Source organism: Centruroides sculpturatus, unplaced genomic scaffold (genome assembly GCF_000671375.1).
Source record: "Centruroides sculpturatus isolate CEXI.00-Female unplaced genomic scaffold, Cexi_2.0 scaffold704, whole genome shotgun sequence".
Taxonomy (NCBI): Eukaryota; Metazoa; Arthropoda; class Arachnida; order Scorpiones; family Buthidae; genus Centruroides; species Centruroides sculpturatus.
This window is the reverse complement of record NW_019384945.1, coordinates 117,655-131,683: the sequence shown is the minus strand read 5'-3', so window position 1 is coordinate 131,683 and position 14,029 is coordinate 117,655. Positions and strand designations below refer to the sequence as shown.

Below are 14,029 nucleotides of genomic sequence, written 5' to 3'. Positions count from 1 at the left end.
GTAAGTGGAAAGAAAAGACGTGCATCTCGATTCAAACCGATACATTGTTATCGAAACTTCTAACAAGAAGACCAAAAATTCTTCCTAAAACCATCCACAATAACATCGATGAATTATGCCATTGAAGCTACGGCTGTCAACACTCCCATTCTCATAAATATAGCTATTTTATAAGTGATGTTCGATACTTAAAACTCTAATAAAATTAAAAATATCTATTTTTCTTAAAGTTATTTATTTAATTTACAAGATTAATTAACTCTACAAGTTAAAATAGCATCCGATAAGTTGATAATGTAGTTTTGTAAGTGGGAAAACTCATTCCATGTCACGAAAGATCACCTCAACGACACAATAAGAAGAATTAGCATATTTTACATATGTACATATAATTTTTGTTAATTTTATCATAAAAGAAACCGTTCGAAATTACATTAAAAATTTTCTTGATTTATTCTCTGTTGCCTTTTTCTTTATGAAATATTTATGTTTTGACATATTTTCTAATGTCTAAAAACACATTTCTTTAAAAAAAATACAAAGAATATGCATAATTATAAATAAAAATCACCAATTTATCTTACTATTTCATTAAAATTTTTGTTAATTAAGTTAAAACTATTCGTGTATGCGCTCTTATACATGTGCTTACCTATTTGCAAACTCTTCTCATTGCTCTCTATGGATGTTCATTTTCCTATAGCTCATTGTTTAAACAAAAAATTTTAATTTTAAATATTTATTATTATTATTATTATATTTAATTAATTTATGAATAATATTAATTTTAATAAAATTTTTAACATTGTTAAATTATATAACGATTACTGTATAACGATCCATTACAAAGTAACACAATTGATAGAGATCTGTTGCAATGGATTAACAGCTACTAAAACAGTTGATAGTGTTTGTTTCTTTATTGCACTTTTATTTAGTGTCGCTCTACTAAAAAAATATATAAACTGTATTCTATTAAGTTAAAATATACAACTCGACGAAGATGACATATTTATTTTTTAAGGTAAGCCCTAAGTTGTGTGTCGGAAAAAATTCGTTGGTGTGCCACGTGTGGCACGCGCANCTATTTGCAAACTCTTCTCATTGCTCTCTATGGATGTTCATTTTCCTATAGCTCATTGTTTAAACAAAAAATTTTAATTTTAAATATTTATTATTATTATTATTATATTTAATTAATTTATGAATAATATTAATTTTAATAAAATTTTTAACATTGTTAAATTATATAACGATTACTGTATAACGATCCATTACAAAGTAACACAATTGATAGAGATCTGTTGCAATGGATTAACAGCTACTAAAACAGTTGATAGTGTTTGTTTCTTTATTGCACTTTTATTTAGTGTCGCTCTACTAAAAAAATATATAAACTGTATTCTATTAAGTTAAAATATACAACTCGACGAAGATGACATATTTATTTTTTAAGGTAAGCCCTAAGTTGTGTGTCGGAAAAAATTCGTTGGTGTGCCACGTGTGGCACGCGCAAAAAGGGTTGTCCGCTTATGGTATAGTATATATTCAACTTCGATAAAGTGCCATTACAGTAGAATCAATAGGTTTGCAGTTATTCACAAAGGTTTCTAAACTCTCAGATTCAGATAAATCTTTAAAAATCTGTTTACAATGACTATCGTGTTGGAAAATACTGGGAGTGACTCATCTTTACGAAGATTTAGCTTGTTTTTGAATGTCCCATTTCTCTCTGCTTAAGCACGGTACGATAAAAGAAATAAAAGAGTTTGACCTTATTCTCGGCCTTTATTTCTTTATGAACACTTCTCACTACGATTTAATTTTCTTTATTCAATTACAAAGAATATTTAATGCATGTCATGAAACATACGCAGTTTGACATTTTGTTTTCAGGAGTCGCTAATGATTTTAGTTTCCTCTGTCTCTTAAATATCTCCTCCATCTCGATCCACTGTCTTTCTTTTATTTATCTCAATAGATCAATGGCCAAGAAATACATTTCGGCACAAAATGAGGCTTGTATAGAAATAAGATTAAAAAGATCACTAGTATTAGCTACATTTTATATCCGCTGTCGATAATCCCCCGTTGTAAACATAAATTAATAGCAAAGATAAATTTTTTATTTATAATTGAAATTTATATTTAATCCTACAAATAATTTAGTTCAATTTCTGATAAAATTGAAAAGTACAGATCGCGTGATATCTTATTTTAGACCCTTGTTTCCAAACTTAGATCAATGGAAAATAGAAATTTTAATACAAATTACGTAACGCTATTTTTATACTTTTTAACAACCATCCCACCTCTTGTGACGTTCCGTAACGTCATCGCACATACTTACCCCCAAAATTACGTATCGTATATCTTCGATCGATCCCGTTAATTGTACTAATACAGTGCGGGATATCAAACGTTGCATCACTTTATTAATTACACGCGTAACATACGAGGCAGTGACAGAAATGACTTCGGCTCGCTATGCAGCACTTCAGGAACGAAAATGAGTCATTCTCTTACCCGGGAGATCCTAAAATTATGTAACGTTTTTATTAACACCTCACCTCTTGTAACGCATCGTAACGACTCACCCATATCTGCGTTACGTAATTTATGGACAGCCCTATGCAGAATATGTCATTACAATTATACAGACTAATTTACTGTAAACAGAAGAAAGTCTAGAAGTCCCGTGTTCATTAATGTTTACATTAATGATTTAATCATCTGGATGCAGAACTATTTTGTTGCAATATATGCATACAACATAATACAGACCAATAGTTCTGATACCAGTAAACAATTATATGAATTAACCATTAATGTCAATACTGTAGTTGGCGTTATTTATGGCTAAAAAGATATTTTCACGGACACTCTAATTCGTATAAACCACGAATGGATTTTTATGGAATCTTATGTTATTTATGCTCTTTTTAAAACAAGTATATAGTAAAATTATTGGTAAACAGATATATAGTGTAACTACTTTCCAAACAAAAATGGAATAGGCTTCCGGAGGTTTGCTTCTGTATAACTACTACATAATAATATAATAAAATAGATTTAATAGAATATTATTAAAATTTATCATAAAACTAGCAGACCCCGCCACGCGTTGTTGTGGCTCAAAATGTATCTATTATAAATTTATAACACTTCCCCCGTGGGGGGGGGGAATTTTTCGAAAAATTTCTTCTTAGTGTACTGTACATTCTGTTGACTTACTCTATTAAAACGCAATCAAAAACGCGAAAAACCGCATCTAAAATAGTATAAATAGAAGCAGAGTTCTTTACCGTAAGCCTTAATCCTAACCATCTCCCTTCAGTGAAGTTGAATTTCGACACGTATATCATATAAAAACACGTGCGTATTCGAATGCAGCGTTGTGTCAAAATTTCAAAGAAATCGGTAGGAACAAACGAACATTACATTTTTATTTATATAAATAGATAGATGATGATCCGCTTCAGTTCATTTCCACAGAAAAGCATAATGCCTCGCAGAAAAGCAAACTTAGGGCGTCGTACTCGTAGCGCCATCTGTTGGACATAAAAGCCTTAACCTAGATTATATCTTTTAATTTATATGAATGTTTAACGGAATAATATACAGCCTATGTCCACCCCGAAGTTCCATTCTAAATATTGGTGAAAGAATTTTTGAAATCGGATGAGTAGTTTCGGAGATTACCCGCTACATCCAAACTTACTTACTTACATACTTACTTACAAACATTACCTCTTTATAATATTAGTACAGTATAGATAACAGTCGTGCACTACAGTCAAAGTAGTTGATCAAATGATATGGTCTACGTGATTGACGCCCTGTTGGAGATTCAGACGGGCCATCTAATCATTCTACACGCTGCAAGATAACAGAAGTTACGGCCTGGCATGCACGTATGATTCCGGCCTTCAAATAGTGATTGACGTGTCATAAACAAGAACCTTTGAGTGACGCTACAGGTTGAATTCGATCGCGATGCGTTGTCTCGCGTTATTATCCTGAAACGGAAAAGAGTTTACACGGTTCTTGCTTCACCATACGGCCGCCCCATTGTGTGCTTGACCGAAGCCGTAATGGTCTAGATAAAAAGGCCATCTTACTGCCCACGCAGGATGGAAACAGTTAAAAAAAAGTACTTCAAATGAAAATTAAATCTACTCTATATATTGTACTTATAAAATAGCATAAAATCGTCACGCTATCGTGTTGGAAAATACTGGGAGTGACTCATCTTTACGAAGATTTAGCTTGTTTTTGAATGTCCCATTTCTCTCTGCTTAACAACCATCCCACNCGGCCGCCCCATTGTGTGCTTGACCGAAGCCGTAATGGTCTAGATAAAAAGGCCATCTTACTGCCCACGCAGGATGGAAACAGTTAAAAAAAAGTACTTCAAATGAAAATTAAATCTACTCTATATATTGTACTTATAAAATAGCATAAAATCGTCACGATGTTTTTCAGTCAGAAATATATAAAAACAGCGGTGTCGTGGAAGAATCATGGCTCATCGAGATTGGTCAGAATCTGGAACAATGGGCGACGTTCCACGTTCCGGTGAATTTGAATGGGCGGTGGACCCGGTAAAAAGCTAGGAAACAGCGGAAAACTGATTGGTCAACCGCACGCCAGCCGAAGCACATATATATCGTCCGGATATATCGGGCTCCGTACCCACCACCCGGCCGTACTTAAAATGGGCTTGCAAAAAAGAGGCCCTCTTACAGGGTGGCTCGGGTCGGGGAACCAGACGGATCGATCTGGCGGTCGTTGATGCCACGGGACGTGGCAAGGGCAGACAGGGAGAAGGTAGTACTCCGGCTTACGGAGTGTTGGACAGCTGACTTGAGGAGGAAGAGCAGGGATTATCTTTGTCCGTTTGTCAACTGGCACTATAACTACGCGTCGAACAGATACATGGAGACTATTCTTGCGCGCTTGCGTATGGAGACGGCCCCTTTGAATGATTTTTTACACTCCAGACGGCTGCACGATACGCCTCACTGCAAGAAGAGGGAAACGGCAGCGCACTTCTGGCTAGAATGTCCGGAATATGCTAATGCTCGCAGTGACCTGGGAACTGCCCTGGGTGTCAGACTGACAGATAAGAGTACTTTGTATATGCGCCGACGACACAGATCACACCCCGCCATCTAGTGATGGCGTTAGAAGCATACATCGCACGAACTGGACGATTTAAGTAAGAGAACCTGAGAGTGGGGAAATCGGAGAAAGAGCCTAGAAAGAGCTAAAATCTTCATATTAACACAGAAGAAGAAGAAGAAGTCAAGATTAGATTAGATTAGATTAGAAGAGGCCCTCTTAGTTCCCATAGGGCGGAAAGAGCTAAAAAAGAAAGAAAAAAGTATCAAATTACTTTAACACAATAATGTTAAATTTATTTTATCAATTTTATTTATTAAATAAATTTGTTAAATTTTATTTATATATATAAATAAACTAAGAAAATTTTAAAATTAATAAAATGTAGAAAATATAAACGACTTGGCGTTTTTTTGGCGATTTATATATATACACTGACAGGGAAAAAATGACGTAAGATGCGAAATTGACAATGTTTTGATTGGTGCCGCCCACAGCTGTTCGTGTAGAGTGCATTAGAATAATTCTCACCAATGAAGAATATCTTAAATACATAAAATAAATATTAAATGGATGGGAAAATATTAACTACATGCATACAATTTCTTTTAGGAATCTTTTTGAGTTATTTTATTACATTAATTATTATTAGGTGAGTATTATGATAGATATTTTTGGGCAAATCAATCAAAATTAGAAAAGAACGAAATTATAATGCTCAAAACACGTTAAATTTTCGTTTCAATAATTTTCATTGTTAAAATTAGCGTAAACTTGTATAGATATGTAATTGGGTTAGTGATTCACATTCCATGTAATCTATATGACTCATCTTTAAAAAATATGCAATTAAAATTAATTATAATGTCATTATTTGATTGTTTTTGTCCTCTGGAATATACTATATAAGATGTTAAATCCATCATTTTTCGTATATATAAGGATTAGTTTTTATTATTATTATTAATTGAGGAAATTCTGAATCATAAATTATTTTCATGAAGGTTTCTTAATATTAAAACGTATTTAACGTGTCATTTATTTATTCTGTTAAATTTGTTAAGAGTAAAGATGTAAATCTCTTCATTTTTAGATTTGAATAATCTAAATTTATTATTCAAATCTTTTGTTTATGCATTTGATGATTTAAACACACTATAGATAAATTAAACAATTGATTTATAAATTCATTTGGTTGAAGTTTACCTTGGTAGTCCCAATAGCTGCACTTTGGTTAGGTTAGGTCAGTGTTTCTCAACGGGGGCGATATCGCCCTCATGTGGACAATTTTCCATGTTGAGTGGGCGATTAGTAACAATTTATATTTTGGGGGGCAAAAAACAAATTTCTGGGCCATATAGTAAAACATTATATTAAGAATAATTAGATATTTTATTTGTTATATCGTACAATAATTAAACAAATAACACTATACTACTCACTAGTCTATTCAATGCAGTATGAATTTGGCATTAGCCTTGGCCCTCGGCATCAGAATTTTGAAGTGAAGGGGGTGATACTAAGTAACGGTTTTATTGAAGGGGGCGACGGTTCGTTACAGGTTGAGAAACACTGGGTTAGGTTAACTACATTTTTAGTAGACGTTTCCTTTTTTTCTTTTTAGGTATTCCTTTCTTCTGTCTACTGAAAATGTAGTTAACCTAACCTAACCAACCTAAGCTAACTGAAGTGCATTGGGACTACCAAGGTAAACTTCAATCATTCGTTCATTTCTTTCATACTTTGAAGATGTTTTGTTTATGTTTTCTTACATGTATCAGTATCAGATAATCAGATCTTAAATAACCTGCACAAAGTTTATTGTACAAGTAAGAAGTGCTTTTAAAAAGCCATTGTCAGGTTCTTACACACCAATCTATATAAAAACAATTTAAAGTGTCATACTTTTCTAAAATTCTGATAGTGCTAACAGAATGACGTTGTGCTAACAATTTGAGTAAAGAAATCAAGATTGAGTTTGTGTTGGGACAAAATTAAAACCAAAAGTATTTGATAAATTTTTTACTGGTTAGTAAGTGTTTGATTATCTGATACCATTTTCTATATTTCTGAATTAGCAAGAATTTCAGCCTGCTGCTCTGAGAGATTTGAGTTTGAGTTTTGGAATTTTTCAAAAGTATTCCATCCCTTTGTATGTTGGGCTCTGTTTCGCAATGGGGATCAGCCAGGTGGTGGGGAACAATCACCTGGCTGATCCCCATTCTGAGCTTGACTGAACCTACAATGAATCCAAAAAAAGGCTTTCTTAGAGTACAGCTGTAAGGCATGCTTGGTGAATAAATAGTAGTGGGTAGCTTGCTCCATTTCCAAACATACAATAGATGCCCAATGTGTCACCAGATAACTTGCCACTAGCAGTGCAGCTAACTCAGCACTCACTGGATGGAAAGAAGAGGGAAAAGCCGAATTCAGACAATAGATCTATAATTTGAAACAACTTTAAATTTTTGAAGATTTTTTAAAAAAATTTTTGATAAAACTACTATTTAACTGGAGAAACTATCAACTCATACAATTAAATAAAAATAACTAAACAATAACATTTTTGGAGTTTTATACTGTAATATTTAAAATACTCCCACTCAAAACTAGTTATATTTGAATTAAAAATTCTAAAAACTTGTAATCCAGCAATTTTTTTTTAATATGTGCAAATGTTTTTGCCCATGTTGAACGTACATTATCAGGCAAACTAATCCCCAGTTGCTGAAACAACAGGGAATTGCCGTAAGGAAAGGTGACGTAAGACAGGCATTATTACCTGTATTTTTAACAGTTACATGCATTTTTATAGTTTTATAAGTAATTAGGAGAAAAATATGTTTTGATTGAAGTTATAATAAAATTTCATTTTTTAATATATTTATTTCTAAATTTTATAAAATAATATAATTATATTTAAATTTTATTTAAAAATTTTAATTGTGTTTAGGTTATTAACTGTATATTTTTCATGGAAACTAAATAAAAAATATAATATAAAGTTCAAGATTGGAAGAGTAGGATTTTTATGTTTAAAAGAAGTTTTTCTTCAGTTAGAAAAAGATATTACTTTAGTAAGTAATGTTCAGTTTTATATGTAAATAATTAAATATGAAAATATTTGTGTATATATACAATTTATTTAAAATTTATTTATTTATAGGAAATTGAAAATATATGGCTTTCCAGTGGACTTTTGCATTCAAATTACAGGTATTTAGAATATATTATATTAATATTAACTCAAAATCTAAATGGAAAAAAATTGTAACCTTGAAAAAAATTGTAATGACTTTGTCGCCTCTTTTATTCTAAGAATTTTTAATTCTTCCCATAACTTTAACTATGGAAGGACTAAAACTCAGATACCATCGATATTTTATAAGAAAAAGTCAATTGTGAATTGATATATTTTTATTATTTGTTGAACTATTTCATTATAAATGTGAACTTACTTTTTAAAACTGTACTTTGGTTCTTGGAAAGAAAGTAATTATTTTCTAAATTCTTTTTTTATTCTATTATAAGAAATTTAATTAATTTCTCATTTGAATAACTAACTATGTTAACTTTCTAAAATTTTTATTTATTTTTTAATTCTTCCCTGTGAACACTGAGAGCCATTTTTCCATACACACTGTGGATTTGTATCGGCTCACAATGAGGATGAAGAACAGGGATCAAAAATCTGAGGGCTGTTACCATCTGTTAAAAGTTTCTGGGATTATTTGACTGCTTAGATTCAATCTCAGATCCCTCAGAATTGTAGGCTGATGATGTAACTTGCCTTGGTCATTTGGCCATCAAAATTTTTATTTTGTAAACGTATCTGTGAAGACAATCCATGAACACGAAAACATAATTAAATTCAAATTAAACACCATATAAACTTTATATGAAGATATACACTAAATATGTTGTATTACTTTGTCTTATCATCTAAAATGGTTTTATTTTGATAATGAAGTAAGAAAATAAAATTTAATTTCAAAAAAGTCTTGTTTGGGTATAAATTAAGAGATGGAATTGATGATGATAAAACAAACTGCTAAAGTTTTGGTTATCAAAACATATTTAATTAGAAGCATTTTTGACCTTAAATTTAGGTTATCCTTTCACGGAAGTTTAAGAAAAAATCAAATTGATTTAAGATTACAAAAGTAAAAATTTTTCTGTATTGTATATAAAATTTAAATTATAATAATTACTGTAATGAATAATTATGGATATTTGTGTTCAAAGACAAAACTCCCATGTTTACAGATAATTTGACAATTAAATTTAATTACTTACTTATTTTCTTTAGACATGGGATATTTAATTTTATTTTCAACAATTATTTTCATTAAGAAAGTGTTTTATTTCTCAGAACCTTTTTAGTATTGTGCATAAGTGATTTTCGTCTTCAAGGAAACATCCTTGAATGGATTAGAAGCAAAAGGACCAAAAAAACAAATCAAAGTAATGAAGCTAAAAAAATAAAATTTCCATCTATTTTAAAGGTAAATATAAAAGAAGTATTAATAAAATACAGCTATTAAAAATAATAAATTAATTATATCCATGTGTTATATGTTTTAAAGAAAATTAGAATTAAAAAACTGAGTTTAGAATTAGAATAATCAAAATACTTTTTAGTATTTTGATTATATCAGATTCAGATAAATCTTTAAAAATCTGTTTACAAACATAAAAAGTTTTATAACTAAACATAAAATTCTTTTGTTAATTTTTTAAAATAAAGATATTTGTGGTATTTGAAAATTAATTTTATTATTATAATAGTTTAGATCGAGTAGAATTCTTTACAATAAAAAAATGATATTTTGTAAGTATGGAAATTCTATTTGGAAATCACAAAATACAGAAATTTGCCAGTGTGCTGTAAAAAATTGAAGCCATGTAAAAATATATTTGTTTTTTTTAATTAGCATTAGAATTTGATTTAAAAGATGGTGGTGATTCTAGTTTGTGCAAAAATAATAATTAGGAATTAATTTTTGGATTAAATTAAATTATAAAATTCTGGAATGAAAGATTAATCTGAAGTGAAACTCAAATCTTTAACTCCTACAAGCTTGGCAAATATACTATCAGTTACATTATCCTACTTCCAGCCCAGTTTACTTTTACCGGATATGTAAATTTACAAACACTATTTAATTAAGCTGGTTAATTTCTGTCATGATAATTTGAGACAACTAACTATTATTGACCTCAATGGTTTTTAACTGGCTAGTTTTAATTAACATAAGAATTTTGCTTAAAAGTAGGGAGTATAACTACCTGGCCAGTTTCTATTGTTAAATTAATTAATTAGAAAAATAACATACTGGTAAATATATTCTAAAAATATCTACTGATATTTAGCATATGTTGACATTAAGATTTGGGCTTTAATTTGTTTATATCTATAAGAAATAATTATTTACTATTGTAATTAATAAGGAGTTAATCTGATAGGGTAATGTAAAAATATCAATATTTGAAAACTATTGAAAGAGAATGTTTTAAAACTAAATAAATCCAGAGATTAATGAGTGGTAACATATGTTATCATTTTGCAATTAAATAAATAGTTTGAAAGGTAATGGCTAGCTCTTGTTGAACACCCCAGTTCCCATCATAACATCATGGAAAAGTAGAAAAAGTATGCCAGTGCTCTGATTGGAAGTGATATGAAATTGCCAGATACATTTGTCAAAATGCAGTGCCTATAGACTGTCTACGGAAAGAATCAACTTCAGAATAACATCATTCACGATGTTGCTTTAGTTAAAACAATCAGCAATTCCCAAATGATGTCAGCACTTCTGCTTACTATGTCAGGCAATATGTGAATTTTATTTTCTCTCGCTAGATGGCAGCATAACTTTCCAATTGTGTTAAATTTTTATAGTATGCATTAACTGTAAAGAATCATGCATTTAACAACTATTATTATGTGTTATATTTTTATTTATATGGCAATATATAATAACTGTTTTATTATAAGATTGGCTTGGTTACTCTCTGTCAGTTTTTTTTGGTCCTGAACAGGATCTTAACTTTTTACGTATCAGTCTGAATGTGGAATGGAATCATCATCATTCATATTAATTACAAGTTGTTCTACAATGTTGTCCAGTTGGCCAATGGATTCCCAATATTTTTCCATAATTTTTTTATATGATGAATTGCTGCTATTCAATTTTCTTTAGTTATTGATGCAAAATCATTATCCATTAATATTTTTACATCAGCCAATTTGAAGATGATGATATTTTGAGTGATGCATGCTTTTAACTGAGCCTAAATTAATGTGATGGGATTAAATGATAGGGAGTCAAGCAAATAACCATATGGCCTTTGGATACAGCCTTTTTATCAGTCTTGTAGCATACTCTGGAGTTCTTAATTATTTCATAAAGCTCAGCTCTGTACAGTTGATGACTCTGATATGGAGCATTGTCTATAAAAATGCATGATTTTTGGATTGCTGGAAATAAGTTGATTCTTAAATCATTTCAGAAAAATATCCACATCCATTTCTTTGTGGTAGTTTTGGTCATTGCCTTTGGAAATGAAAACAAGTTGGGCATTGGGAATAAAACCATCTTTATTTCCAGCATGAAGAATTATTAATTGTCTGCTTTTCCCGATCAGGGTTTTCAAATTAGTTGCACTGTCTTATCTACATATGAAGGTTAATATAAAAAAAACAAAGGTTACATTTGCTGAAAATTGAATGCATGACGAAAGAGCTAGGTAAATTTTTACATACAAGTTAAATAGATGGAATGGAACACCTTTCCTCATAAACCAAAAAAAGTTCAATAACATTGTCTGCTGGGAAAGTCATGGCTACCATTTTCTGGGATTTGTCGGGTGAATTAAGTAAGAGTGTTTGTTTGTAAAAAGTTGAATAAATTACACTTTCTACTGCTTTTTATAAGTTGTTTTCTAACTTAACAGAACTAAGATTATTGTATTTTTAGAATGCAAAGAATTCTTTCCATAGTAAAATGTCATTGTAGTTTTAATTCTTTTAACAGTTAATAAATCAGTTATAATGAATAGATAAATATTTTCATATTAATTAATGTGATTTTATCATTTATATGTATAAAAATATTTTGTTTTAAGCACTTTGATCAAAATGATTTGTTGCTTTTCAGAAAATTTCTTTACATGTTAAAAATACAAATGTTATGCAAATTGGATCAGTAGGAAGAGTATGTATGTTACATGTCACTGTTCATGAACTAAGTGTATTATTTGCAACAGATAATAATATGTAAGTTATAATTCAATTATTGTCAAATTATTTTTGTTCAAAAATAATTTAAAGGACAGTTCATATTTCATATGAATAGAAAAGAGAAGAGGAAGAAACAATATTAAATTGATTCAGTGCACAAAATTTCATACATTACATGCAAGCAATTTCTGTTCTTTTTTAGCTTGTGGGAAAATTAGAAGAAAGCTAAACTTTTCTCTGCTTTTCAGAATGCAATGCTTTTTGCCATTAAACAAAAAGACTGATAAAACAAACTTTTGACACTTCTATACATTAACTGTGNGTGCGATATTCATATCTGGTGAGTTAAAGAAAGCACTGAAAGGCAGACGATTCAATTCGACCAAGAATAAAGTGCCTTTTGCACTTGGCTTCACTGCTGTCCAGTAACATTTTTATTTTTTCGGCTATTATATGTAACAGAGGGAAAGTATGACGATCGCTGAAAAATAATCCCCAGCTTCAAGATTTTTACATTTCTGGACTCGGGACCTTGAAAAGTCGAGAAATGAAAAAATAAGCGTTTTTTCTGTATGTATAGATTCGTGCACCCCCACACAAACACATGTTAGTGTGCATGTGGGGAGCACGATTTTGTTGTTTACGTTGAAGCTTAATAACTTCTGTGACTTTTATCAAATTTCTGAAATGTTTTGGAAGGTTTGTGTATTAGGGAAATGATTTATTAAATTTTGATGGTTAAAGATTAAGGGGTGAGAATATAGAGAAAGGTCACATGTCATATTTCGAGTGGGATCGTAGTTCATGAATATTTTATTCGTTATTAAGATTTGCAATTATTTATAAAATTCATCTCTATCCTCAAAATTAAGCTTCTTGTCATTTTATAATAATTAATAATATAAAAAGTATATAGTATAGAATGTATAGGGTATTCCAAAAGTAAGTTAACCAATATAAAGATTAAATTGTGGTTTTGTTCAAATATTTTATTGCTTAGAAACCATAAAAATTATTTAAAATTAATTCCTTGCTTAATATACAAATTTAACATTCCACGAATTGGTAAATTGCTTGCAAACAACACAGTTAACTTATTTTTGGGTCACTCTGTATAAATAGGTTAATACTTCTATATTTTTCTGTCTATTTTACTTGAACTTAAACAAATCTTTTTTGGTCTCTTCTCATCAAGTTAATGAAAGTATACAAAAAGGAAAAACATTTCATATTGAACTAAATCTTTACATTTGATTATTGGATTTAATTTTTCAAAGTTAGTGCAGTTAAGTATTTAGTTTGTGAATACAGTATAAATAGCTTATTACTAAGAATACAATGTGTTTAAATTGTACAATATTTTATTTGAACTAAAAAGATAAATTAAAGAAAAAATAGACAATAAGATGATTTGATTCTCCATTTATAAAAATTTCATGTTCTAATTTAATTCATTTACATAAAAATAAGTTGTCAATTTTTAGTTAATTCTAACCAGTTAAACTAAAATCAGTTATATTAAACTTAATATTAGTTTAACTGAATTAATTTAAGAATAAACCAAGTTTTAACCTATAATTGGTTTATTTATTTATTTTGAATACAATAAGCAAAGTATGTATAGACTGAGATGACTATCTCCACACAAAATATTTTGATTGA

General features: G+C 29.9%; 1 protein-coding gene across 1 annotated transcript; it reads left to right on the top strand.

Annotated features, from left to right (window-relative positions):
• Positions 1-5,597: 5,597 nt before the first annotated feature.
• Positions 5,598-12,640, top strand: LOC111632180. Its single transcript, XM_023376546.1, has 5 exons — positions 5,598-5,776; positions 8,078-8,201; positions 8,291-8,340; positions 9,497-9,629; positions 12,285-12,640. Exons 1-5 carry the CDS (start codon positions 5,694-5,696, stop codon positions 12,405-12,407), a joined length of 513 nt encoding a protein of 170 aa, XP_023232314.1. The 5' UTR covers positions 5,598-5,693; the 3' UTR covers positions 12,408-12,640.
• Positions 12,641-14,029: the final 1,389 nt, after the last annotated feature.